Source organism: Dreissena polymorpha, chromosome 3, assembly GCF_020536995.1.
Source record: "Dreissena polymorpha isolate Duluth1 chromosome 3, UMN_Dpol_1.0, whole genome shotgun sequence".
In the NCBI taxonomy this organism is placed as follows: Eukaryota; Metazoa; Mollusca; class Bivalvia; order Myida; family Dreissenidae; genus Dreissena; species Dreissena polymorpha.
Window position 1 is genome coordinate 88287133 of NC_068357.1, and position 27767 is coordinate 88314899.

General features: G+C 36.5%; 1 protein-coding gene across 2 annotated transcripts; it reads left to right on the forward strand.

Annotated features, from left to right (window-relative positions):
* Nucleotides 1-1885: 1885 nt before the first annotated feature.
* Nucleotides 1886-27469, forward strand: LOC127875162 (sulfide:quinone oxidoreductase, mitochondrial-like). 2 transcript variants are annotated; one of them, XM_052420020.1, is made up of 10 exons: nt 1886-2453; nt 3831-4001; nt 4511-4564; nt 5892-6089; nt 11748-11851; nt 13730-13838; nt 17718-17907; nt 19801-19868; nt 22423-22601; nt 25334-27469. In XM_052420020.1, exons 1-10 carry the CDS (start codon nt 2271-2273, stop codon nt 25389-25391), a joined length of 1314 nt encoding a protein of 437 aa, XP_052275980.1. In that variant the 5' UTR covers nt 1886-2270; the 3' UTR covers nt 25392-27469. The 2 variants fall into 2 exon arrangements, with proteins under 2 accessions (XP_052275980.1, XP_052275981.1); XM_052420021.1 differs by lacking the exon at nt 1886-2453 and adding an exon at nt 2582-2741.
* The last annotated feature ends 298 nt before the right edge of the window (nt 27470-27767 follow it).

Consider the following 27767-nt stretch of genomic DNA (forward strand, 5'->3'; position numbering starts at 1 on the left):
GAGATAACTTAGACAAAATAACAACAACATGGCCCTTTTTGACGCTCTGAAAGTATGATGAAAATGGTAATGAAAACTGAATATAAAGACAATTTGCAAGCACCATAGTATTTAATGAATATTGTTGGAATATCGAATACCTATCTCACTAAGAATATAATTTCATGATGGAAATTCCCTGTACAAAACTTTAGATTTTTGACACCATATACAAATTCAAAACATACAATAATATAATTGATGAAAATAAATAAAAAAATAAATCTGCGAGCAATACTTTTTACTCACGAATTAGGTCATGAAGACAGCCCTGTTGACGCGTACTTTGTTGTTAATGCATTACTTGTTACCCTGGCAGTCCACACGGTGTCAACAACTCTGACCTAAAATAGGTATATAGCACTAAATAATGCGCTTTTTCGGCATAGCTGTTTTACCCAGCTTTTCACCTTAAACGACTTTTACATAACGCCAGCTGACACGCATGAATATTTTCGAATATTTCATAGGCTGATTCGAGATAAAATCTCCGAGCTTTGGCTACATCACTGTGTCTGTGCTCAGCGCAAAGGATGTAGCACTGTTCAGTGTAAGGAATTCCGGACTACCGGTACTCTCTGTATGTTCAAACGACACAAATTGTCACCCAGTTACAATTACGTGTTAAAGGGATCTTTTCACGCTTTGGTAAATTGACAAAATTGAAAAAAGTTGTTTCAGATTCGTAGGTTTTCGTTTTAGTTATGATATTTGTGAGGAAACAGTAATACTGAACATTAACCATGCTCTAATATAGCCATTATATGCATCTTTTGATGATTTTAAAACCTAAAAATTATAAAGCGTTGCAACGCGAAACGATTGAATAATTTGGAGAGTTCTGTTTTTGTCGTTAAATTTTGTGAAACTACAAAGATTGCTTATATAAGGTATAAAATACGTCACGAATGTGTACTCGGCGGAATAGCTCAGTAGGCTAGAGCGTTTTTACTTCAGGACTCCAGGGGTCACTGGTTCGAAACCTGCTCCGGGCAATGTTCTTATTCTTTTTTATTTTTTTTTCTTGATTTTTTACTGGAGCTTTTACGATCCAATGTTTACATTTATCAATATAAAGCATTTAATGAATAAGTTAAAAAAAATGCCAAAATCTGTGAAAAGGCCCCTTTAAAAGCCATCTCGCAGAATTTCAGGGTAAGTACTCGTTCACTAAATCGTCCGGGGAATATACAATTGACTATCGATAAACACAGTTTTGCTTTCAAGATGAGAAAACAAACATTACCGAAATAGTATAGTGTCACGATAAGAGGAAAATCGTTTAATTATCCAACCACAAATGTTTGCCGTACTCGGTCAGCACGTCTGGAAATCGTTCCTGAACGCCTGGATAGGCTGTACTTATTTACAAGTTTGCTATTTTGCATTCAATTTTGTATCGAAAAGCATTGTGCTAAAATGTGTCATTTACAATTCGCAATGAGATTTTTAATGACTCCCGTCATGCGACAATGGGTCTTATTCCAAATGCGCCCATCATATATACAGCCCACTCAACCTGCGCATCTCTCAGTCTGGTCAGGAGATACATAATGAGACCTTAACACATTGAGTGATTTTATAGCGAACAACATCACCTATGACCAGACTGCGCAAATGCACATGTTGGGTTTAAGATACGCTGGCCGAAACGCATAAGACCCATTTCCGCATGACGCGGCTATGAAAGTGTGATTTAAATGTGTCGAAAGAAAACTGCGTGTAAATCAAATATAACATTTTGTATTTCCTAAGCGTGAAACATGACTTTGATCAAAATAGGTATTGTAACCAAATACTTAAATCGGATTGTGAACGTGCGCTACGTGACTGTCTGGTGTCTTCAACCTTGAACCCGCGTGAACGTGAAACCCACTATTGATCGTCTGAACAGCTGACTGGATAAATGAGCTGCGTGTACAGTTGTGTTTTTGGGATCGTTTTGAATTATGGTGTTTCGAACACTATTTAATATCGAATATCTGGTTTGATTAGTGTTTGGATGCTCAGTTAATAATTTAAACAATAAGTTTAAAAATTGGCAAAACTTGACCTAACTTTGGGAAGTGCAAAAGCTGGAACTGCAGTAATCAGTACTGTACGCCGTTTACATTTGCTTTGTAAACAGGTCTGGTTATATAATTCGGATTAATTTTCGTTTTCGGATATTTTGATGGAGGGAAAATCTTTATAAGCAAACACTTAACGCTTTAAAACTTGGTACGAACACAATGGCATCTAGACCACAGTCATGTGGTAAAATTCTCGTGCAGCTCGTGCGCTGTTACAGCAGCAAGGGCGGGAAACATTACAATGTGGTTATTGCCGGCGGGGGGACGGGCGGTTGCTCCGTTGGGGCGAGGTCGTGTCGAACTTTCGGACCAGGGAATGTGGCCATAATTGAACCAGCAAAGGTAGGTGAAAAGGCAAAGGTAGGTTAAATAAAAAAACGCGAATTTGTATTCATAGAATCTCTAGATCTAACAATAAACAATGGTTTATAGTTGCAGTCACTAAACATTAAGGACATATCACTTTCTGAAACAGTCAGAAGTGGGTGGGGTTATGTTCTAGTGTGTTATATTTAATAATACTCTAACACTATGTTCTACAGTGGTGTATGTTCCAGCTGGTATCAGCAGATTTATGAAGAATATGAGAAAATAAGGACTTAGAACGCTCAAGAAAAAGGGGTTTATAAGGTAAAAAAATGTGATAATTTACTCTTTTTGAAAGTTTTCATTAGAACTGGTTCATGTATCACTGAATTATATGTTATTTTAGTTGTGCATATTGTTCCAAACTATATATAGAATGCTTATATAAGGAATTATTATTTTACATTACCCCACCAACTTCTGACCATTTCAGAAAGTGACATGTCCTTAAGATAAGATTTTATATTATGGCATTATTACACATAGTTTAGAAGTAAGATGTTAATTGCATAATAACAATAAAAAGCTTGTTTAATGCTTTATTTTGCAGACATAGATCTACATGCAAATATATTTATCAAAGGCCTCCTAGCATAGTTTGTAATGACATAGCTTTATATATGCTATTTATATTTCATTTTGACTTTCTTGAAGCGTAACAATTAACTGTACAATCAAAAAACTTAAGTTGTTAAGGTACCACAGATTGTAGAGTAAGACACAATAATTATGCAGTCAGTCATTCAAACAATTTTCCTAGGGGACAGACAGAGGCACTTCTTTCAATGCTTGATCTAGGGCTTACTGAAATTCTTTCAAGTTTTGATTTATCTGTGAATGGACCTTTGCTCTCTTTAAAATGAACCAGATGTATCAAAACAAGCATGAATCAATTGTCAATTATTATACCACTCCATGTATACTTAATATGCAGACAGAGTACCTGTATTTCTCACTGGTTTTCTCAGATTCTCAGAGTGACATTATGGGGTAATCCTAATTGTTGTGAAATCTTCATTAGATACAGGATTTTTCGCAGCTTGAAAAGTTGCCAGTTTCAGTATTTTTATTCTGAGGTTTGCCAATCTAACACATTGAGCCAAACTTATTTTTAGGTTTGCATGGATGAATAAGTACAAATCTAATAAAAAGCACTCAAAGGCCATTTGGATTTTCTTTCCAGATGCAATACTCATTAAGAGTTATTGAGATGTACATTATAACCACTCATTTATTACATGCTTAAGGTCAAAACCACAAATTGAGACAATTATTATCCAGTACAAGCCTTCACTTTCACTGTAAACACAAAATAGATTTTGTGTAATACAATTTATGTATGTCTATTTACAGCATCACTACTACCAGCCGATGTGGACATTGGTGGGTGCGGGAATAAAGAAGATCGACAACTCTCAGAGGTTGATGAAGGAGGTGCTACCCCAGGGCTGTGACCACTACGTACAGCGCCTACAGGAAATAGACCCAGAGAAAAACACTGTCATACTGGACAATGGGGAAAAGGTAGATTACCATTCACAAACTAAACAAGCTCTGCAGTGATGTGATTTATTTTCTCTGCAGTGATGTGATTTATTTTTCGGACTTTTGGTGTGTGCATTACTGACTTAGTATTCCTATGCTAACTCCCAAAACAGTATTGTTAACACTGGAGATAAAAAACATTCAATTCACAACACCATACTAGCCTTTATTTTCATTATAGTTTATGTAACATCACTTTGTTATATACATTGTTAATAATAAAAATTAATTGCCCAGTTTTATTCTCTTTCTCTTTATTTTAAGGACAAGTAATTTTTTCAGTTAGGGCAAGTGAAATTTTTAGGATCTAGTCCAACTGAACAAGTCGATTTACAAGTTAATGTTGAGCGGCTGCCCTCTTTCATAGCGCTTACAATGTGCTACCAGGAGACTGCAATCTAATAATTGTGTTTTCAATGGCTTATAATACGTATTTCTAGAACAGATATACAGATATGACTAGTTAACTCATGTGTGTCCTTTTTCAGCTGACCTATGACTACCTTGTCATCGGCCTCGGGATACAGATCAACCTTAATAAGGTAAGAACTTTTACTTTGTATTTAAATCTGGTAAGGGACATTCTTCATGTGAATTCAAACAAATATTGGAAATCAGAGTACATGTACAACAGAGTCACTCTTTTGATCGTTTTTTTTTCATCAGTCAGCAGTTTTTTCACTTAAAATGTTTTTTTTTATTGTTTTTTTATTGCTTAAGCAATTAATTTTCAAGTATATCGTTTTATCATCATGAAATGTAGATGGACCAGAAACTTCATTGCAAGTGATTCACTCATTTCCAAGTTGTTCACCCTTGACCATATACCTTACACAGCCATGCAGAGGCTAATTGTTATTCTCAGACCCCTAAGATCTTCCTAGTTGTCGCACGCAACAATTGTTGATGTGCATATTCTAAGTGGGTACTTATGTAGTTAATAATCACAGATTGATGAACAGCAAATTATCATTAGTTTAAAAATAATAGTGAAAATTATCAATATTATTCACTGTTTTACTGTGAAATAACGTCATTTTTTGACGAAATGACGTCATTATACCAGCGAAATTCTCCAGTTAAACTCTTTCACAATGTAAATAAACAGTGAAAAAAAGCATAAAATAAAAAGAAAATTTGTTGGACTTGGTGGAATGTCAATTTTAATTTACTCGTGATCATAGAAAATATATATTTTTTACTCGTAGCTGCGCCACTCGTGAAAATATGATTTTCTATGATGACTCATGAAATAAAATTGATATTCCACTGAATACAACAAATATCCTCCCTCTATTTGACACAGCTAGGAATTTTAATAATTGTGTTAAATCAATATAATATTCTTTTAAACCACAGTTCTGATACAATTCTAAAACATTTAGCAATTAAAACTTCTTTTACAAAATATGAGGGATAATAAACAGAATTGATTTATAATGAATTAACAGCAGATCATTTTATAAGCTGTTTAGTATTTTGATTTCAAATAAATGCATGTGATACATCAGGCAGACAAACACATAACTTGTATGATATAATTTTTATTTGATTATTTGACAGCAAGATGGTGTAGCTCCATAATCAAGACCATGGTTTTGTATTAGCCTTATTATTTCATCTCAAAGTGCCTGTTACAGTATAGGTATGTGCTCAAGTTCTGTTGCTTAGATCAGATAAGCTTGCCGGACAAAAGTGTTACGAAATTTATTGACTTCCCCAATTCTATGAGTTAAGTACTGTAAAACCTTATGTATGACATGCAGTAGTATATTAATTTAAACGTAAATAAACGTTTGATTGAAAAATGATTCTATTAAATAAATGTACTGAAAAAAACACACACACCACACAAAACTTGTTTTGCAGGTCGAAGGCCTGATAGAGGCTCTGAAAGTTGACCCCAACGTCTGCACAAACTATGTCAGTGATTATGTGGTGAAAACGTATCCCGCCATACAGAATTTCAAGGGAGGCAATGCAATCTTCACATTTCCCAACACGCCCATAAAGTGTGCAGGTGCACCACAGAAAATCATGTACCTGGCGGAAGAATACTGGGCAAAGGTGAGAGCATTTTGAGAGTTTGTTTTTGCTAATTTTACATGTAAAATGTAATCTTACATGCTTTCAAAAGGATAAGTAAGGATTTGCAATCATAAGTACTACAGGGCAGAAAGCATTTTTGGACATTGTATACCTCGACCAAACATGATGTTATTAAAATCAAAATCTGAATTATTAAAAAGCAATCATATGGAGAAATTTTATTGTTTGATGTTCCACCTAGAGAAAAATGTACACAGAGGCGTATTTAGGTGGGGGGCTCGGGGGCTAAAGCCCCCCCAGCTGGCTGGCTAGACACGATTTTTAATAAAAATGAGCCCCTTACAGTTTCAATCCACTTGTGTATTTCCTGTCATTTGTCCCTAATTAAGCCATAAACAGCTGTCGATTTGTGTGAGTAGCCCCCAGGCATGTGTACAGACGATCTAACCTTTGTCAGCTAAAGTGCACGCTTCATTGACTGTAAGTAATAAACTGCGCTATTTGATTGGCTGAGAAGATACATTCAACTAATGAAATTCATCCATAAATTTAGCTATAGATAAATGTTTACAAATGGCTGCCGCATGAAACTTGTGAAAAACAATCTTTCAATTTGTAGCAATTAAAGAGTTTAGACGAACGCATTGGACAATCATTATTATTTTCTCGGTAATTTCTTTGATGAATTTAATTGGTATTAGCTCTTTAGAGTGATAATCCTTTTGAGTAACAAGTTATTGCCAGTGAAATTCAACTGCACACTTAATGAATGGCAATTTTTTTTTATTTGTTGTTTTTTTTACAAATCGGGCTAACTGCTTTGATGTTCATCCATAGTTTTTAAAATTAAAAGACTCAAAAATGAAGAATTACTTTGCTATATGAAACTAAATCATTTTCTTAAAGCGTGACAACATCGAGGCAGCAACACCCGAATTAAACTACACAAGAAACCTAACGACTCCCTTTGTTGACACTTTTGTGAACGAAATGGACACCAAATTCAATGATTTGCAGACTAAGGCAGCCATGGGATTGAAGTTTATACATGAACAAATGTGCTCCTCTCCTGTCAGTGCTAGTGAACTTGAATGGTTCAATGATGATCTCCCTTCCTCTCAGTCCCTCCCTGCCGAGTTGCACTTTATATGGCAGGCTAGGTGGAAAGGTGTACCCAACCCACCTTCTTCCCTTCAGGGCTCTGTTGCACATTGTGATTCCCAGCTGTACCCCACCATTTACACTGTTTTGTCCATATCATGTGTGTTCCCTGTCCCATCATGCGAGTGTGAAAGGAGTATCAGTGCCCAAGGACTTGTTAAGACAAAACTAAGATCATCAATGGTTGTCCGCTGTGTGCCTGCTTTCCATTCATAGGGACATGGACATAAACATTTTAATGTTGTACCTATGTTGACCCAGTAGGATATCCAACAAGGTTAATTAGGAGGTTCACCCATCTAACTCCGTTAAAAAAGTTATGGATAAACATAATGTCTCCCACCACTTTAGTGGTTTGAGAGACATTTGATTTACCCCTGTGTGTCTGTCTGTCCGTGTGTCTGTCACACTTGATGTGTGAACTCAAGTTCCTTTTTTTTTGTTTCACATGCACTTTTATCATGCAAAATGCTGATTAGATAGCAGGAAATCGCATCATTTCAAGGTGCCATTTCAAAAAATTCGACGACAGAAGGGGACACCCCTCCCGTACCCTCCCCTGTTGAGCCCCCCCTCTCAAAATTTTCTGGATACGCCTCTGGTACATGAGTTAAAAGTATGAAGATTGTTAAAAAAGCTTTGAAATGTTCATACATGTAAAGAATGTTACCAATGAGAATTTAGTCTTAAGAATACTAAAAATTCTACTATGTCAAATTCAATATAGTCTGAAATGATAAATACATTTTCAAAGCGGCAAAAATTAGTACAAAACAAACTAATGGAAAGTCCAATGTTAGAGTTAATTTTTAGCTCGACTATTATATATGAAATATATATAGTGGAGCTATCCTACTCACCCCCATGTCAGCGTTCCCGTGTGTGAGAGCGTTGGAATGTTTTAGTTTGCATACCATCTCAAATATTTTCTATGTCCCTTGACATATTGCTTTCATATTTTGCATACTTCTTTACCAACATGACCCAAATCTATAAACTGTATCAAGCTTTTTAGCTCTACTGGCCAAAGGCCTTCAGAGCTTATGTCATGGTGTGGTTTCCGTCGTCCATCCGTGTGTGTGTGTGTGCGTTAGACTTTTTCTTGTTTACGCGATTAAGTCCACAGTTTTCATCCGATTCTTTTCAAACTTGTACAGTGTCTTAACATTAATGAGGACTCGAACCCTTTTAAAAAATGGGTTACATCAGAGTAAAAAGTCCAGAATTATCTCCCCTTGAATTTAAGAAAATTGTGAAAAAAGGCTTGTTACCCAATAAAGTCCACAGTTTTCATCCAATCAGTTCCCAACTTGCACAGTGTCTTTATCTGAATGATGAGTCAAACCCTATTGAAAATAAGCAATATCGGAGTTACAAGTCCAGAATTATCTCCCCTTGAATTTGAGAAAAAAATGAAAATTCAGTTTTTGTATGTGATAAAGTCCATTATTTTCATCCAATTCTTGGCAAACTTGCACAGTGTCTTTGTATCAATGAGGACTCAAACCCTTTTTATGCCCCCCTTCGAAGAAGAGGCGGCATACTGTTTTGCACATGTCGGTCGGTCGGTCCGACAAGAACGCTTAGACCTAGGATCATGAAACTTCATAGGTACATTGATCATGACTGGCAGGTGACCCCTATTGATTTTCAGGTCTATAGGTCAAAGGTCAAGGTCACAGTGACTAGAAATAGTAAAATGGTTTCCGGATGATAACGCAACAATGCTTAGGCCTAGGATAATGAAACTTCATAGGTACATTTATCATAACTGGCAGATGACCCCTATTGATTTTCAGGTCACTTAGTCAAAGGTCAAGGTCACAGTGACTCGAAACAGTAAAATGGTTTCCGGATGATAACTTAAGAATGCTTATGCCTAAGATCATGAAACTTTATAGATACATTGATCATGACTGGCAGATGATCCCTAATGATTTTCAGGTCACTAGGTCAAAGGTCAAGGTCACAGTGACTCGAAACAGTAAAATGGTTTCAGGATGATAACTCAAGAATGCTTATGCCTGGGATCATAAAATTTCATTGGAACATCGATCATGACTGGCAGATGACAGACCCTTATTGATTTTCAGGTCACTAGGTCAAGCGTCAAGGTCATAGTGACTCGAAACAGTGAAATGGTTTCCGGATGATAACTCAAGAATGCTTACGACTAGGATCATTAAACTTCATAGTAACATTGATCATGACTGGCAGATGACCCTTATTAATTTTCAGGTCACTAGGTCAAAGGTCAAGGTCACAGTGACTCGAAACAGTAAAATGGTTTCCTGATGATAACTCAAGAATGCTTACGCCTGGGATCATAAAACTTCATAGGAACATTGATCATGACTGACAGATGACCCCTATTGATTTTCAGATCACTAGGTCAAATGTCAAGGTCACAGTGACACGAAACAGTTAAATGGTTTCTGGATGATAACTCAAGAATGCTTACGCCTAGGATCATAAAACTTCGTTGGAACATCGATCATGACTGGCAGATGACAGACCCTTATTGATTTTCAGGTCACTAGGTCAAACGTCAAGGTCACAGAGACAAAAACATATTCACTCAATGGCTGCCACTACAACTGACAACCCATATGGGGGGCATGCATGTTTTACAAACAGCCCTTGTTTAAAAAGAGCAATATCGAAGTAATAAGTCCAGAATGACTTCCCCTTGAATATGAGAATATTTTGAAATCCCGCTTGTTTACGCAATTAATTTCACAGTTTTCATCCAATTATTTCCAAATTTGCACAGTATTTTTATATCAATGAGAACTTGAATCTTATTGAATATAAGCAGTATCGGAGAAATAAGTACCCAATAATCTCCCCTTGAATTTGAGAAAATTCTCCTTGTTTGCGCGATTAGGTACACAGTTTCCATCTCATCCTTATTAAACTTGCACAGTGTTTATACCAGTAGAGCGATTCAGGCCCTCATGGGCCTCTTGCTGTAAGAATTAAGGCCCCTTTTTCACTTAGAATATGCATATTATTGATAAATCAATGTTAATGTTTGTGTACCACCTCAAATATTTTCGATGTCCCTTGACATATTGCTTTCATATTTTGCATACTTCTTTACCAACATTACCCCAATCTATAAACAAGAGCAGACGACTGTATCAAACATTTTGTAGGAATAATGTTCCCTTTTTATACTTAGAAAATTGAACATTTGTTTAAGTTTTGTGTTTTGGTCCAATTAACTTCTTAAGTATCATAGCAATTGCTTTTAGACTTGGCAAACTTGCTAACTTTAATAAGGGGACTGTACAGGGCGAGTTGCATAACTCTGGTTGGCATTTTAACGGAATTCTGGCCCTTTTGTCTAAGAAACTTTGAATATTTTGTTACATTTTGTGTTTACATCAACTTCACTTCTTAAGTATCTAGGCTATTGCTTTCAAACTTCAAATACTTTCTTACTATCATGAGGGTACTGTACCTGGCAAGTTGAATTTGACCTTGATCTTTGAATGACCTTGACTCTTAAAGGTCAAATTAACAAAGTTTGCTTAGATCGCCATAACTTCTTTACGTATGATAGATTTGATTCATACTTTGACAAAACAACACTTACATGACATACATGTACCACAATGGACTCCACCCAAACCATCCCCCACGCCCACCCCAAAACCACCCCCCCCAACAAAAAAAATATAAATATATTTTTTCCTTTTTATGTCCCCCACCATTATAGTGGGGCACATATTGTTTTTGCCCTGTCTGTTGTTTGTTGGTTTGGTCAAACTTTAACATTTGCCATAACTTTTGCAATATTGAAGATAGCAACATTATATTTGGCATGCATGTGTATCTCATGGAGCTGCACATTTTGAGTGGTGGAAGGTCAAGGTCATCCTTCAAGGTCAAATGTAAAATAAAGAAGAAAAAAAGTCAAAGCAGCGCAGAAGGGGACATAGTGTTTCTGACAAACACATTTCTGGTTTTTCTTATTTTTAAAAGATCATCTAATAAATGACCACACACCCACATTATATTCCCCTCTCCACCCCCCAAATCCCCCCCCCCCAACCAAAAAGACATAGTAGTTTTTTTTTTAATATGGTAAAAAAAAGGACCGTCCAACCATCCAACAAAAGTTATAATTGCTATCAAACTTGAAATAATATGTAATTTGTTTGTTTTAATTATGTCTTTACACATTTTCAATAGATTGTGGAAAATATACCTGAACTCAGAATTGTCTATAAAGTAAAACTTCTTTAAAGCATAAGCGATCAATATGTTTCAATTATGGTCCTCTTCCACTTAGCATAGAATATGACTATATTACCTTGACCTTATTGAATATGAACGATTTACCCATGATGGCTTTCGTTATACTGTCAAGCACTCAAATAGTTGAGCGCGCTGTCTTCTGACAGCTCTTGTTTATTTTATTTTAGGCCAATGCAGTATTTGTCTGTTTAAAGCAATCAGATAAGTTTATTATTTTAGTCATGGTTCACACTTTCTACTGTTTTACAGCATGGCGTTCGTGACAAGACCAAAGTAATGTACAACTCAGCTTTAGGTGTAATTTTTGGAGTGAAGAAGTATGCAGAACGGCTACTGACCGTTGTGGAAAGGAAGTAAGTTTGACAGAAACAATAAAACTGTTCATGCTTAACTCGTCTTGTTCTATTTATAACAACTAATTTCAATTGCTTGAACATCATCAAGATAAGATTTATCACATGCCCTTTTGTGAAAGAGATTTCCTTCCTAGAAACCCATTAATTCTAGTTTTACATGGTAGGAAAATTTAATTGGCCCATAGTATTTAGAATAATTTAATAAATGTTCATTCAAAATACTCAACTCAAATTTTTATTGGTAATATTAAATGTTATGTTAGTATTTTAAGTTAACAATATAGGTTTAATTTTAATTGTATTACATTGCATTAATCTGGTGAATGATCATACACTTCAAATGTAATTAGTGTTAATGCTTTCGTTCAGATATGAGTTTTGACATGTTTGTAGTCCCTTAGAAAATATAATTAAATTCATGACCGTTTTTATGCCCCCTTCGAAGAAGAGGGGGTATATTGCTTTGCTCATGTCGGTCAGTCGGTCGGTCGGTAGGTCGGTCGGTACGTCCGTCCACCAGGTGGTTGTCATACGATAACTCAAGAACGCTTGGGCCTAGGATCATGAAACTTCATAGGTACATTGATCATGACTCGCAGATGACCCCTATTGATTTTGAGGTCACTAGGTCAAAGGTCAAGGTCACGATGACTTGAAATAGTAAAATGGTTTTTGAATGATAATTCAAGAATGCATTCGCGGCCAACAGGGCACACTTTGAACAATATTACTGAAGCAACTGGTCTGTAATCCTAAATCTATAATTATCAGTCCAATGAAACATCATCCTTTTAGTAAAATACAGTGGATCAGTAAACATATTATCAGAATATGAGATTTTTTGTATATTTTGTATATTAAATATTGAGTTAATGTTTAATTTTGTTGATTAATATAAATATATGCAGGACAGGGGAGGTAATACACTACAGGGGACACAAATGCAATAAGTTTAAATTTATTGTTACAGATTTGCCTCCCTTGTAATATATTTAAATTTTACCAAATTAAGGCTAACAGCAATTTTGTAATGCATGCTACTACTACTACTACTACTACTACTACTACTACTACTGCTGCTGCTGCTGCTGCTGCTGCTGCTACTACTACTACTACTACTACTACTTCTACTACTACTACTACTACTACTACTACTACTACTACTACTACTACTACTTCTTCTACTGCTACTACTACTACTACTACTACTACTTCTACTACTTCTACTATTTCTTCTGCTACCACCACCTACTACTTCTACTACTCATTACTACTACTACTACTACTACTACTACTACTACTACTATTACTACTACTACTACTACTACTACTACTACTACTACTACTACTTCTACTACTTCTCTACTACTACTACTACTACTACTACTACTACTACTACTACTACTACTACTACTACTACTACTACTACTACTACTATTTCTTCTGCTACCACCACCACCACCACCACCACCACCACCACCACCACCACCACCACCACCACCACCACCACCACCACCACCACCACCACCACCACCACCACCACCACCACCATTCACAGTGACAAAAAACGTATTCACACAATGGCTGCTACTACAACTTATAGCCCATATAGGGGGGCATGCATGTTTTACAAACAGCCCTTGTTTTACAATATTCTAGTTTAAAAGGCTTCATTTCCAACCTTAAGGTATTGATGAGCATCAAACCGGAACAGGCTGTGAGGTACTCGAAGGCTGTTCTGGTTTAATGCTGGTTACATATAGCCATTTTTACTTTGCATCTAAGGTGGATAGGGTCAAATGAGTCAAATAAGTGTTATTAGCAAATAAACCAGTATAAAACATACTCAATGTTCACCACTTTCGGCCCTTGTAGGAACATAAATCTGAACCTGCGCGAGAGTCTTACCTCTGTGGATCCTTTGAAGAAGACTGCGACCTTTGACCTTCTTGACAACAAGAATGGAGAGAAAAAGACCTACACAGTAAGCAGCATGTAACCTTTAACCCCTCAGATATGCATTTTGCCCATTTGTAGTGCCTTGAAAAATTAAAGACTTTTCTTTAAGTGATTTTATGGGCATCTAACCGTTTATAGGTGTCTATCGCAACCATTGTTTATTTTTGGTGTTTTCACTTCATATACACTTATATTTGTTAATGCAGCATCAACATACTAAAACAATATCCCGGAAAGAGAAAAATAAAGCATTTGAATATCAACCGTACATTTGTTTGACAACTGATCATGCATGTACAATTTGAACCTAAATTTAGTTTAAGTGCAGATTCGTTCATACGACACAAAGACGCAATTTTGTTTTACGGATCATTTCGGCTTACAGGACTGGGTGGGTCACGTAAGAATATCGAATATAAAATATATTTTTACAAACAACTGGTAGCAAGATGAGTCGCAGATAATTGGTCAGTAACCACATTTAAACTAACTCTTTTGACCTGTTAATTCTTCTCAGCTCAATTCAACAGTGAAAAATGCCCATAATATCACTTTAATGGATTCAAGTTTAAATGAGATTATTGCCAACCATAAGATACTGATGAACAGCGAACTGCATGTGCTGGTTGCATGTAGTCATTTTAACTTTGCTTCTGAGTGAGAAATGGTTAAAAAGATTTTGGAAACCAGAAGTCTAAAAGCACCTGGCTCAATATTTTGAAGGATTTGATTTCAACCTTTCTGTAAACCTTTCTTTTTATGCTCCCCCCCAAATTTTTTGGAGGAAGCATATAGTCGCCGCTTCGTCTGTCCGTGTGTCCGTCCGTCCGTGCACAATTTTTGTCCGGGCTATTTCTCAGCAACTTATGACAGGAATTCAATGAAACTTTATGGGAAGCTTCACTACCAAGAGGAGATGTGCATATTATCAGCGGGTTCTGGTTGGATGATTTTTCACAGAGTTATGGCCCTTTGAAACTTTCCATTAACTGTACATATATTGCAATTCTTGTCCTGGCTATTTCTCAGCAACTAATCACTGGAATTCAATGAAACTTTATGGGAAGCTTCACTACTAAGAGGAAATGTGCATATTGTCAGCGGGTTCTGGTCGGATGATTTTTCACAGAGTTATGGCCCTTTGTAATTTTCCATTGTACATATAGTGCAATTCTTGTCCTGGCTATTTCTCAGCAACTAATGACCGGAATTCAATGAAACTTTATGGGAAGCTTCACTACCAAGAGGAGATGTGCATATTATCAGCTGGTTCTTGTCGATGATTTTTCACAGAGTTATGGCCCTTGGAAATTTTCCATTGTACATATAGTGCAATTCTTGCCCGAGCTATTTCTCAGCAACTTATTACAGGAATTCAATAAAACTTTATGGGAAGCTTCACTACCAACAAGAGATGTGCATGGTATCAGCCGGTTATGGTCGGATGATTTTTTACAGAGTTATGGCCCTTTGAAATTTTCTATAAGCTGTACATATAGTGCAATTCCTGTCTGGGCTATTTCTCCTCAACTACTGACTGGAATTCAAAGAAACTTTATGGGAAGCTTAACTACCTTGAGGAGATGCGCATGTTATTTGTGGGTTCTGGTTAGATGATTTATTTAGAGAGTTATGTCCCTTTGAAATTTTTAAGTTGCTAAACCATCCATCGTATTATTTTTTCCAAAGTTATGCGCCTCAAGACGTTTTCTTTTATCTGAATATATAGTGCAATATTGTGACAAAAAAACCCTTTGGGGAGCATCACCCGTCTCTGACAGTTTCTTGTTTTACAATTATTTGGCAAAAGCTTTGTAAGTTGTATCTTTATTTAGGTTAATAACATTGCAAAATGTTTTGTATGGTAAAAAATTATGTTCAAAGTCTTTGAAGATGTCGTTTTAAGTAAAAGTGAGTTTTTGCTATGGGCATGCATCAGTATGCTAGATCGTAACTTATTGGTTATCCTCTATGTAGGCATTAGAAGCAGTGTTTTTAGTCCCCTACCGGTTTCACCGGAGGGGACTTATGGTTTGCACTCCATGTGTCTGTCAGTCAGTCAGTCAGTCAGTCCGTCACACTTTTCTGGATCCTGCGATAACTTTAAAAGTTCTTAATATTTTTTCATGAAACTTGGAACATGGATAGATGTCAATATGGACATTATGCACGTCATTTCATTTTGTTCCTATGTCAAAAATTCTGGTAGCTATGGCAACAAATAAAAAAAATATCCTGAAAATGGTGGAATTTCTGACAACGGTGGAGCCGGTAGGGGACTTACATTGCTTGACAATAGTCTAGTTGAGAATTGTTACTTGACCTAGCATGGTTGTTGTAGGTGGGTGGTTGTCCATTGAAGCAAATTGGTGATATTTACAATTTTGTTGTTCGAGCTTTTAAGCATGTGATACAGATTATGATTAAACATTCTCTCTGTGGTAAATAATATATTGTTTCCGTGGAAGGTCATACTCCAGCTTTTGTGACAATATATTTGAAAACAATTGTTGCTACATGTATTATGTTTTAAATGCTGAGCTCATGATTTATGATACAGCTATAATGTGTAGATGATCGGAAGCGTATAAGCCATATACCTTAAACAAAATGCTGAAAAAAAAGCATAATCTGATATTTTAATAGCTCAGTGCAAAAAACTAACATATAAGCACATGATTAGTTCCAAAACAAGGTGTTTTTGAGTTTCATTTTTCGCTCGGCTGATTATGGAGAAAACCCTGGGTATTGTCATAGCCAGCTCGTCGTGTCATCCGCGTCGTGCTAAAACCTTAACATTTTGTCAAGGCTTTGAAAATTGGCTCTAAAATCAAAGTGCTACAACCTACAACTTTGAAATTTCATATGTAGCTGCACCTTGATGAGTTCTGCTTGCCACACCTATTTTTGGGTCACTAGGTCAAGGTCACTGTTTCATTTATTAAAAACTGCACCCATAGCCGAGCGTGGCATCTGTTATGCAGTGCCCTTGTTATAGTTTTCATACCATTCTTTTTTATGTCCCCCACTATAGTAGTGGGGGACATATTGTTTTTGCCCTGTCTGTTGGTCTGTCTGTTGGTCTGTTTGCGCCAACTTTAACATTTTGCAATAACTTTTGTTATATTGAAGATAGCAACTTCATATTTGGCATGCATGTGTATCTCATGAAGCTGCACATTTTGAGTGGTGAAAGTTCAAGGTCAAGGTCATTCTTCAAGGTCAGAGGTCAAATATATGTGGCCAAAATCGCTCATTTTATGAATACTTTTGCAATATTTAAGATAGCAACTTGATATTTGGCATGCATGTGTATCTCATGGAGCTGCAAGTTTTGAGTGGTCAAAGGTCAAGGTCAAGGTCATCCTTTAAGGTCAGAGGTCAAATATATGTGGCCCAAATCACTTATTTTATGAATACTTTTGCAATATTGAAGATAGCAACTTGATATTTGGCATGCATGTGTATCTCATGGAGCTGCACATTTTGAGTGGTGAAAGGTCAAGGTCATCTTTCACAAGGTCAAGGTCATCCTTCAAGGTCAAACAACATATAGGGGGACATTGTGTTTCAGAAACTCATCTTGTTTACTACCACATTAATTTTTATGTATTTGAACTGCGCAATTGGAAAATGGGGCTTTATGCATGTGCATACAGTGTTTTCCAAGATTAGCCTGTGCAGTCTGCACATGCAAATCAGGGATTTAACTCTGTCTAAAGTTGATATTTGCTAAGAAGAGAATTCCTTTAAACCAAAAAGTACCATCATAGCGCAAAGTGCTCTCCCTGATTAGCCTGTGCCATCTGCATAGGCTAATTTGGGACAACACTTTACGCACATGCATTAAACCCTTTTTTCACAGAGCAAGGCTCGTATTTATAATTCTGTATTTGTGTAACAGTATGACTTCCTCCATGTGTCACCCCCCATGTCTGCCCCAGATGTCCTCAAGAACTCTACAGTGCCGATCGTGGATGCCTCAGGTTTCCTTGACGTAAATAAGTACACCTGTCAGCACGTCAAGTTTCCCAATATCTTTGGCATTGGCGATTGTACCAACATTCCTACATCAAAAACTGCAGCAGCTGTTGGTATGTGGTTATATTTTCATGTTATTGATATTTGAATGTTAGAATGGAGGATAAAGAGTTTTCTTAAGATAGTTTAAAGGTAAATCAATATCACATTTTGATTGGTCTTGGAAATGATCTATGAACGCAAAGAGAGTTAATAAACTGCCAGTGGGGGGTCAAGTTTTTCCCCATATTGAAATTAGGTCTAGAACAGAACCTGATTTTGCATGTCCTGGTTAACCCTTTTATATTAGTACAGTGTATTATAATATTCTGGATGTCATAAAGTTCATATGAGTTTATATCTGAGATTTTTACTTGCGAGTTCATGTTTATGTCGGTTTACTGTGAAACCATTATTATTCGTCAGACATTAATTTTCGTCTTTTTCGTCCTTCGACCGATGGACGAATTTAAGATCCTAACGAACAATCATGTCCCATATTTGAAACAAATAAGACTGAATTACTGTAGGCATGAGGCATTTAAATCCAGCGTAATTCACGCATATAAACAGGGCTCGAAATTAACACTCGCACACTCGCAAAATGCGAGAAAAAAAGATTGCAAGGTAAGTTATAAGCCACTAGTACTTTTTGCAAGTAAAGAAATAGTGAAAAAAAAAGAGTTATATTGCTAAATGCGTTCGTCGGCGTGACACTAAAACGTAGGGCAATTTTTTTGAACGTCCGAATACCCATATGCGGAAGTGCGCACCTTGTTTGTAGACTGGTATACTTATAGTACAGATACCCTAATGGTATTGATACAAAGAACATGAAACAGTCGACTATTCACACTCAAGTTAAATCCGGTTTTGACACAAAGGGGTGTACATTATACAGTGTACTGACAACTGACATTTCCTGTAAAATGCGAATGCAATAAGGCTGTATCGAATGCGTCGACTTCGTTTAGTTATAATAGTGTTGATTAGCGCTAATTGTTAACAACTTTATTACCCTTTGTGTGTATTGTGTTTTTCAGGGGTGTTGCAGATTATACAGCCAACACGCGGCGAATCCGGATTAAAGACAATGCTATTAAACGCAATTAAAATATGACGATGTGTGATCAAGACCTGACTGAAATATATTCTGCGCTTTTATTACAAATTAATAAAGAACATATTGATTTGTGTTTGGTTGTCCGTGATTGTAATGGAAAAAGACTAATTGGCAATTGGCTTCGTTGTTTAAAACACTGGTTAACGGTTATTCAGTCCCACTTATCCGCTAATCATACCAAAGAACGTGTCAATGACATAAAATAATAAGGGACAGTTACTATCACCTGAAATAACAGACTTGTTAATTGGCATATGCCAAACAAGGCCCACCTCCTGCAAGTGACTACCAAGTGTCACCCCTCTTTCCCCTCTTTTTTTGCAACCGCGTATTACATGTATTACAAACATTACAAACAAATCGGACGCTTTTTTTTCAAAACCAGAAATGGACGAATTTAAGTGCTGACGAAATAGTCATTTTTTTAAAAAGGACGAAATTTCGTGCTGACGAAAATAAATGGTTTCACAGTATATTACAATGTCATTTTAGTAAATATGATGCTGTTTACAATTAGAGACTTGTCAAAATATTTTCTTATTGTAATTTGTGAGACATTGTCAACATAAAGTGCCAAGTAATTTAATTGACTGAGCCTGGCTGTGGGAGAATGGCGCTTATTATGCGTACTCTGTAAAGTGTTGTCTCAGATTAGCCTTTGCGGACTGTTGAGGCTAATCTGGGATGACACTTTTCGCTCTTGCATTAAGCACGGTTTCAATGATATTGGGTCATCACTGTTAATTGGATAATGGAACACAACTGTGTTCTTCTGTTATATTTGTGTGGCTGTAGAGTGCATTAATGAACACTGGTTTGAATGTATATTCTATCTTTTTAACAGCTACACAGAACAAAATTGTTCATAGAAGCATGACAGAAGTTATGGCAGGAAAAGCGCCTACTGGTGGTGTAAGTTCATTGATTTATCTCTGCCATCATGTTCCAAGTAAAGTAAATTTAGACTTTCACCATCATTTAACATCTTTTACTATGTGGTATCATGTCATTTATTACCAGTAACCAGTTAAAGTTATGTCATTGAGGATTTTTTTTTATTTTAAGAGCATGGTCATGTTATATGCTATACAATATATTTTTTTTGATTCTGATTCAGTACTTCAGTAATATGAATATGCTAAAAGTAAGGATTTTAAAACTGTCAAATAGTGAAGTGTGGTCTAATGTTGTAATTTTATTAGCTCGGCTGTTTTCGGGGAAAACTCCAAGTATTGTCATAGCCTCTTCAGCGTCCACCGTCCGCCGTGGGGGCGTCGTGCTAAAACCTTTACATTGGCTCTAAAATTAAAGTGCTTCCACCTACAACTTTGAAACTTCATATGTACATGCACCTTGATGAGTTCTACATGCCACACCCATTTTTGGGTCACTAGGTCAAAGGTCAAGGTCACTGTGACCTCTAATATAAAACTTTAACTTTGCCTCTAACATCACATTGCTTCCACCTACAACTTTGAAACTTCATATGTACATGCACCTTGATGAGTTCTACACGCCACTCCCATTTTTGGGTCACTAGGTCAAAGGTCAAGGTCACTGTACCTCTAATATATAACTAACTTTGCCTCTAACATCATAGTGCTTCCACCTACAACTTTGAAACTTCATATGTACATGCACCTTGATGAGTTCTACACGCCACATCCATTTATGGGTAACTAGGTCAAAGGTCAAGGTCACTGTGACCTCTAAGATAAAACTTTAACTTTGCCTCTAACATCACAGTGCTTCCACCTACAACTTTGAAACTTCATATGTAATTGCACCTTGATGAGTTCTACACGCCACACCCATTTTGGGTCACAAGGTTAAAGGTCAAGGTCACTGTGAAAAAAAATAATTCTGACACCCGTTATGCGGTGCTCTTGTTACTTCAATGGGTGTTCTTTTTGTAAAATCAAATTCCCCAACTATTTACACGCATTCAGTAAGATGTCTATATGTGGTACTAAAAGACCTCCCTATTTAGCTTAACTTTTTTATATCTATTGATATGTAAATCAAGGAAGCTAACACATTTATCAACATTTAAAAACTGCATCCTCCCATAAGGTCTTATGTTAGAACTTCTTGGATAAGTTTCAGATCCCAGAATATACTGGTAAATCGTCCATTAAAACTTCACATGGTTTCTACACAGGTATTGAGCGCGTGGCCAAGTCACTTTAACACTATCAATATGTCATAAAACAACTATTTTCATCAACAAAAAAAATCTGATATAATATATATATATATATATATATATATACAAGGTACATGTACAAATGTAGGTATCTCTTGAAACAGGAAAATCACCTACATCAACATTTTTAAGCCATTAAGTGCCTAAATGGCGGTGGATTTGCGTAAACTATGTACCATTTTGTTGGGAAAGGATGCCTCGTGACGAAAAATGACCAGGAACAGCTACTTGCCAACATAAACTACAAGAAAAACTTCTCGAACTCGTAGAAATGCTAGGTCGGCACCGATCTGACTGAACGTTCATTGCCGATTTTTTTAAGCCATTAAGTGCCTAAATGGCGGTGGATTTTCGTAAACTATGTACCATTTTGTTGGGAAAGGATGCCTTGTGATGAAAAATGACCAGGAACGGCTACTTGCCAACATAAACTACAAGAAAAACTTCTCAAACTCGTATTCTGACGGAACGTTCATTGCCGATTTTTACAAGAGTTAAAGTATGGAAATACCCCAGCTACCGAATATAATCCACATTATATATTATATCAGATTTTTAACCAGGTTTTCCGAAGGAAAAAACTGGTTATTAGATTGGCGAATGCGGGCGGGCGGGCTGGCTGGCTGGCTGGCTGGCGGGCTGGCTGGCTGGCTGGCGGGCTGGCGGAACAAGCTTGTCCGGGCCATAACTATGTCGTTCATTGTCAGATTTTAAAATCATTTGGCACATTTGTTCACCATCATTGGACGGTGTGTCGCGCGAAATAATTATGTCGATATCTCCAAGGTCAAGGTCACACTTTGAGTTCAAAGGTCAAAAATGGCCACAAATGAGCTTGTCCTGGCCATAACTATGTCATTCATTGTGAGATTTTAAAATCATTTGGCACATTTGTTCACCATCATGGGACGGTGTGTCGCACGAAAGAATCACGTCAATATCTCCAATGTCAAGGTCGCCACGACTAAAAATAGATTTTTTTTAAAAACAAACTTACAAAGGGGGTTAATTTTCAGATTTTTTTTTCACAATGAAAACCTGGTTTTGTGACAATTTTGTCCCTTGTTATATTTTTTTTGATGAAAAAAGTTGTTTTGTGACATATTGATCGTGTTAAAGTGACTTGGCCATGCGCCCAATACTTGTGGATTTCTATTGCAGTACGAGGGTAACACATCATGTTTTCTGTTTCAGTACCAGGGTTACACATAATGTTTTCTTTTGAAGAATGAGGGTTACACATCGTGATTTCTATTGCAGTACGAGGGTTACACTTCATGCCCACTGATCACAGGCTACCACAGCTGCATACTTGCCGAGTTTGGCTTCGACGGGGTCGTTCTTGAGACATTCCCCATCGACCAGGGCAAGGAGAGACGCACCATGTTCCACATGAAGAAAGATGTCATGCCACAGATCTACTGGCAAATGCTGCTCAAGTAGGATTCATTGTGTGATTTTTGTCTCCCTTACCCACTCCGATAAGCATTTTGATGTGTTTGTAGTCCCTTAGAAAATCAAATTAAATTAAAGACCTTCCCTACTTGATTCAAGTTTGAAAGGCTTAATTTCTTAATCTTGAATACTGTTGAATACCAAACGGCATAAAACCTGTAACAGACTGCGAGTTTCTCGTAGGCTGTTCTGGTTTTAAGCTGGTTCCATATAGCCAGTTTCATTTTGCTTCTGAGCTGGAAAGGGTTATGGGATTTTTAGCTCTACTTAGCACAATATTCTCATGATAAGCATTTGTGATCACCTTTTCGACCTCGTTGGTCAATTACCCTGTGAACATTTAACGGGTCATTTTTTTGTCAAATCTTGATCAAACTTTTCAATTGACTTGTCCAAATGTTATCTCAAGTGAGTTTGAACCTGCACTACTTGGGGTGAAAAATTAGGATGCCAGGTAAAGAAAAATCTTTTGAACACTCTTGAAGATACATTTTTTGCTAAATCTAAATAAAACTTGATCTGAAAATTGTGTTCGCAGGATATCATGGTATGGTAAAGAATGGTTCTTTTGTTTTGTTCTGCTTCAAAGGCTGGGTTAGTTTTTATGCTCCCCAAAAATTTTCGGGGAGCATATAGTTGCCAGTTTGAAGTTCCTTACTTCCGTTCTTCCTTCCTTCCTTCAGTCACACTTTTGTTACAGTTTCTCATAGCTCCTTCAATATTTTACCGATATCTTACATATTTGGCATGTAGGTACTTTGCATGGACCTCTACCTTTTGATGAGGTTTGAGGTCACTGGGGTCAAGGTCAAGGTCACCAAGGCTAATAATATATTTTTCCATTACAATTTTGTTAGGTTCTCATAGCACCTTCAATATTTTTCCGATCTCTTATATATTTGGCATGTAGGTACCTTTTATGGACCTCTACCTTTTGATGAGGTTTGAGGTCACTGGGGTCAAGGTCACCGAGGCTAATAATAGATTTTTCTGTCGCAATTTTGTTACAGTTTCTCATAGCGCCTTCAATATTTTACCGTTCTCTTACATATTTGGCATGTAGGTACCTTTCATGGACCTCTACCTTTTGATGAGGTTTGAGGTCACTGGGGTCAAGGTAACCGAGGCTTATAATATATTTGTCCGTCAAAATTTTGTTACAGTTTCTCATAGCGCCTTCAATATTTTACCGTTCTCTAACATATTTGGCATGTAGGTACCTTTAATGGACCTCTACCTTTTGATGAGATTTGAGGTCACTGGGGTCAAGGTCACCGAGGCTAATAATAGATTTTTTGGTCACAATTTTGTTACAGTTTCTCATAGCGCCTTCAATATTTCACCGTTCTCTTACATATTTGGCATGTTGGTACTTTCATGGACCTCTACCTTTTGATGAGGTTTGAGGTCACTGGGGTCAAGGTCACCGAGGCTTATTATATATTTGTCCGTCAAAATTTTGTTACAGTTTCTCATAGCGCCTTCTATTTTTAACCGTTGTCTAACATATTCGGCATGTAGGTACCTTTTATGGACCTCTACCTTTTGATGAGATTTGAGGTCACTGGGGTCAAGGTCACCGAGGCTAATAATAGATTTTTTGGGTCACAATTTTGTTAGTTTTTCATAGTGCCTTCAATATTTTACCGTTCTCTAACATATTTGGCATGTAGGTACCTTTCATGGACCTCTACCTTTTGATGAGGTTTGAGGTCACTGGGGTCAAGGACACAGAGGCTAATAATATCTTTTTCCGTCAAACTTTTGTTATAGTTTCTCATAGCGCCTTCAATATTTTACCGTTTTCTTACATATTTGGCATGTAGGTACCTTTCATGGACCTCTACCTTTTGATGAGGTTTGAGGTCACTGGGGTCAAGGTCACCAAGGCTAATAATATATTTTTCTGTCACAATTTTGTTACAGTTTCTCATAGCGCCTTCAATATTTTACCGTTCTCTTACATATTTGGCATGTTGGTACCTTTCATTGACCTCTACCTTTTGATGAGGTTTGGGGTCACTGGGGTCAAGGTCACCGAGGCTAATAATATATTTTTCCGTCACAATTTTGTTACAGTATCTCATAGCGCCTTCAATAATTTACCGTTCTCTTACATATTTTTGGCATGTAGGTACCTTTCATGGACCTCTATCTTTTGATGACGTTTGAAGTCACTGGGGTCAAGTTCAAGGTCACAGAGGCTAAAAATAGATTTTTCCGTCACAATTTTGTTACAGTTTCTCATAGCGCCTTCCAATATTTTACCGATCTCTTACATATTTGTCATGTATGTACCTTGCATGGACCTCTACCTTTTGATGATGTTTGAGGTCAAGGTCACAGAGGCTAATAATAGATTTTTTAGGTGGTTATTAACACATAGATTGAACAGCGCATCATCAGGAAGCATCCATCAGTTTCACTGATATTCTTGTCTTTATATGGCTATAGTGTAACAGTACATTGTAGTGACTCAGAAAAGTTTAGTATTTTCCTGATCTCAGGTGAGCTACACATGGCCTTTTGGCCCTCTTGTTGGTTACCACAGGATAAAGCAATCGCCTATTGGCTTGGTTAACATAATTCAGACGTTAGAAAATATGTCACCTTAATACACAAATCATGTTGTATAGTGAATATTCTGATTATAAAGAGTTTATGTCTACAGACGCATAGTGTTTTATACTTTATATAGTGGTTTGCTTTATTACAGAGGGTACTGGGGAGGTCCACAGCCCTACAGGAAGATTATGCACTTGGGATTTGTGTAGCCATTGCCATGGAAACTATAAGTAGTATTTTTCAGTTATTGCTAGGGAAAACCATGTGATAAATGTAGAGCATTACATGCCATCTTGAGATCATTTGTGGTGTTTTACTTTGTTCATAGACTATATATGGTATGTTGAGGATGAAAGAAGGATAAATATATTTGTGAATATTTTTATAAGTGCTGATACTGTTAAATATGATGTAACAAATGGTGTTAATGTCGACATACATTTGCTAAAGTTAATGAAGATAATTTGCTCAATGGCTATTGATTTCCATGTTTACTTTGTTGTTATTTGAAATTAATACAAACACATGTCCATGAAACATTAAAATATTTCAGCCCCAGTTGTTTTGTTGGCACATCTGATAAAAAGCCTTGTTTAACTTGCATTTCATTCTGTAAACATGTTGTTTTTTTTTTAAATAATAATTTGTATGATCATGTGGTTTGCAATATTTGCTGTGTTTATGCGATTGTCTTGCAGTTACTCATAATTCTGTTTGTCAAATGTTAGTTAATCATGTGTTGTTGCTATGGAAACAATAAATGTTATTTTCTTGACCTTTTACCGTATACTTGCGCTTATAAGACGCATTTTGAGACTTAAATTAATAAGTTACAGTTGGGGTCTCGTCTTATAAGCGAGACACTGGTGAAAATAAACAAAAAAAATCAAAATATCGAGTTTACTGGGCTTATTCTAGCCAAGTTGGACACTTGTCAGTTGTTTTGAATCATCGCGGCAGCCATTTGCATTTTCTCTAAAGTCTGTATTGGCCCGTACCGTGTATCGGAACGCTATGTTCAGTTACCGATTTATTTGTAATAAAATGTATTGTTACTGATTTTGTTGTCTATTATTTTTAATTTGAATTTTGTTATTTTTGGGGCGTAAGACGTTATATTGTCCGTGATTATTCTTGAAAAGTTTTTATCACCTGATTGTCTGCGCGCGACGTCGTTAAATGCCATATAAATTGGCCATTATAGTATACGTGTGTAAGCGGCAACACGATGCCAACATGCTTAAAACAACAGCAAAATCAATTCTCAGTAAACACGCTGCCGATTACAAATGCTATTTGACAAGTTTGTATCACCTGATCGTCTTTGTTCCACGTCGTTAATTTTCAATTAAGACATAATTGGCAATTAGGGTATCCTCTGAAATAAGTTACCAGTTTGCAACTGTCAATTGTTAAATAAACACGTTTATTCAGACGAACCACTAATACTGATGACACATTATTTATTAGGGGCCAACAACGACGGGAGCAAAGAGCGACCGCATGCAATTATCCGCATATGGCTTGCTTCTTGACACGTGATTTCGATCTGCGCTTCGGAGTCTATCACTCTATCACGCGATTGGCTAATTTTATGAAAGTAGGCGTTACCTATTGTTGATAGACAATGGGCTTAAAATTTGCATAATCTAGGTAATAAAACTAAACGCTTTCAAAATATCTGCCTATTAGATTTCAATACCTGTCAAACAATACAATTAAGATGACTGACACGATCAATTTTGCTTGTGCATTGATATTACGAACGTAATATGTTTTATGTTTGCAATTGTTTGCAATTGTTAGGGCAAATGATTAATACGCAGTTGTTAGAAATTTTGTCAATTTGATAATTATTTTTATTGCATGAATAATACTTGAAAATAAATTAAAACCCACTAATATATCATAAAATAAACAAATATTATTTACTTTGTTGTGTGATTGTTTTATTTTTCAGACTTGCGTGAATTACTAATTGTATGCAGCGCGAGTTTGAAAAATTCTCAATGTTTAATAATTGATGATTTTCTTTAACATTCTGCCATTTTTCGGCCATTTTCCGGCCGATGAATACGGCAAAATTTGACCGCGTCTTACACGTGGGTCAGTCTCAAATCCACCCATTATAAAGTCCGAAGTCGGGGTGCGTCTTATAAGCGAGGGCGTCTTATAAGCGCACGTATACGGTAACAATATTCGAGTATCTTGGACAACAAGTAATTTATGCCTAACTACATAACTTTGTTAATAGATATATTTGAATAAAGAAGACATGTTATTTGTACATATATTTTGTTTATTTACACAATCCATCATTAACAAGACTATTGCCAAGCAATATATGTCCCCTACCGGCTCCATCATTGTCAGATTTTTAGCTTATCTATTTTTTGAAAGAAAAACAAGATGCGTTTGTGAAACACAATGTCCCCCTATATGATGTTTGACCTTGAAGGATGACCTCTACCTTGACCCTTCACCACTGAAAATGTGCAGCTCCATGAGATACACATGCATTTCAAATATAAAATTGCTAGCTTCAATATTGCAGAAGTGACATTACATGAGCAATTTTGACCCAT

Bases quoted from the DNA above. Each gene is read 5' to 3' on its own strand.
- LOC127875162 (XM_052420020.1), top strand. From the start codon at position 2,271: ATGGCATCTAGACCACAGTCATGTGGTAAAATTCTCGTGCAGCTCGTG. The intron at 11,852-13,729 runs GTAAGTTTGACA...CGGCCCTTGTAG, and splicing joins CTGACCGTTGTGGAAAGGAA to GAACATAAATCTGAACCTGC. The intron at 19,869-22,422 runs GTAAGTTCATTG...TTTCTATTGCAG, and splicing joins GAAAAGCGCCTACTGGTGGT to TACGAGGGTTACACTTCATG.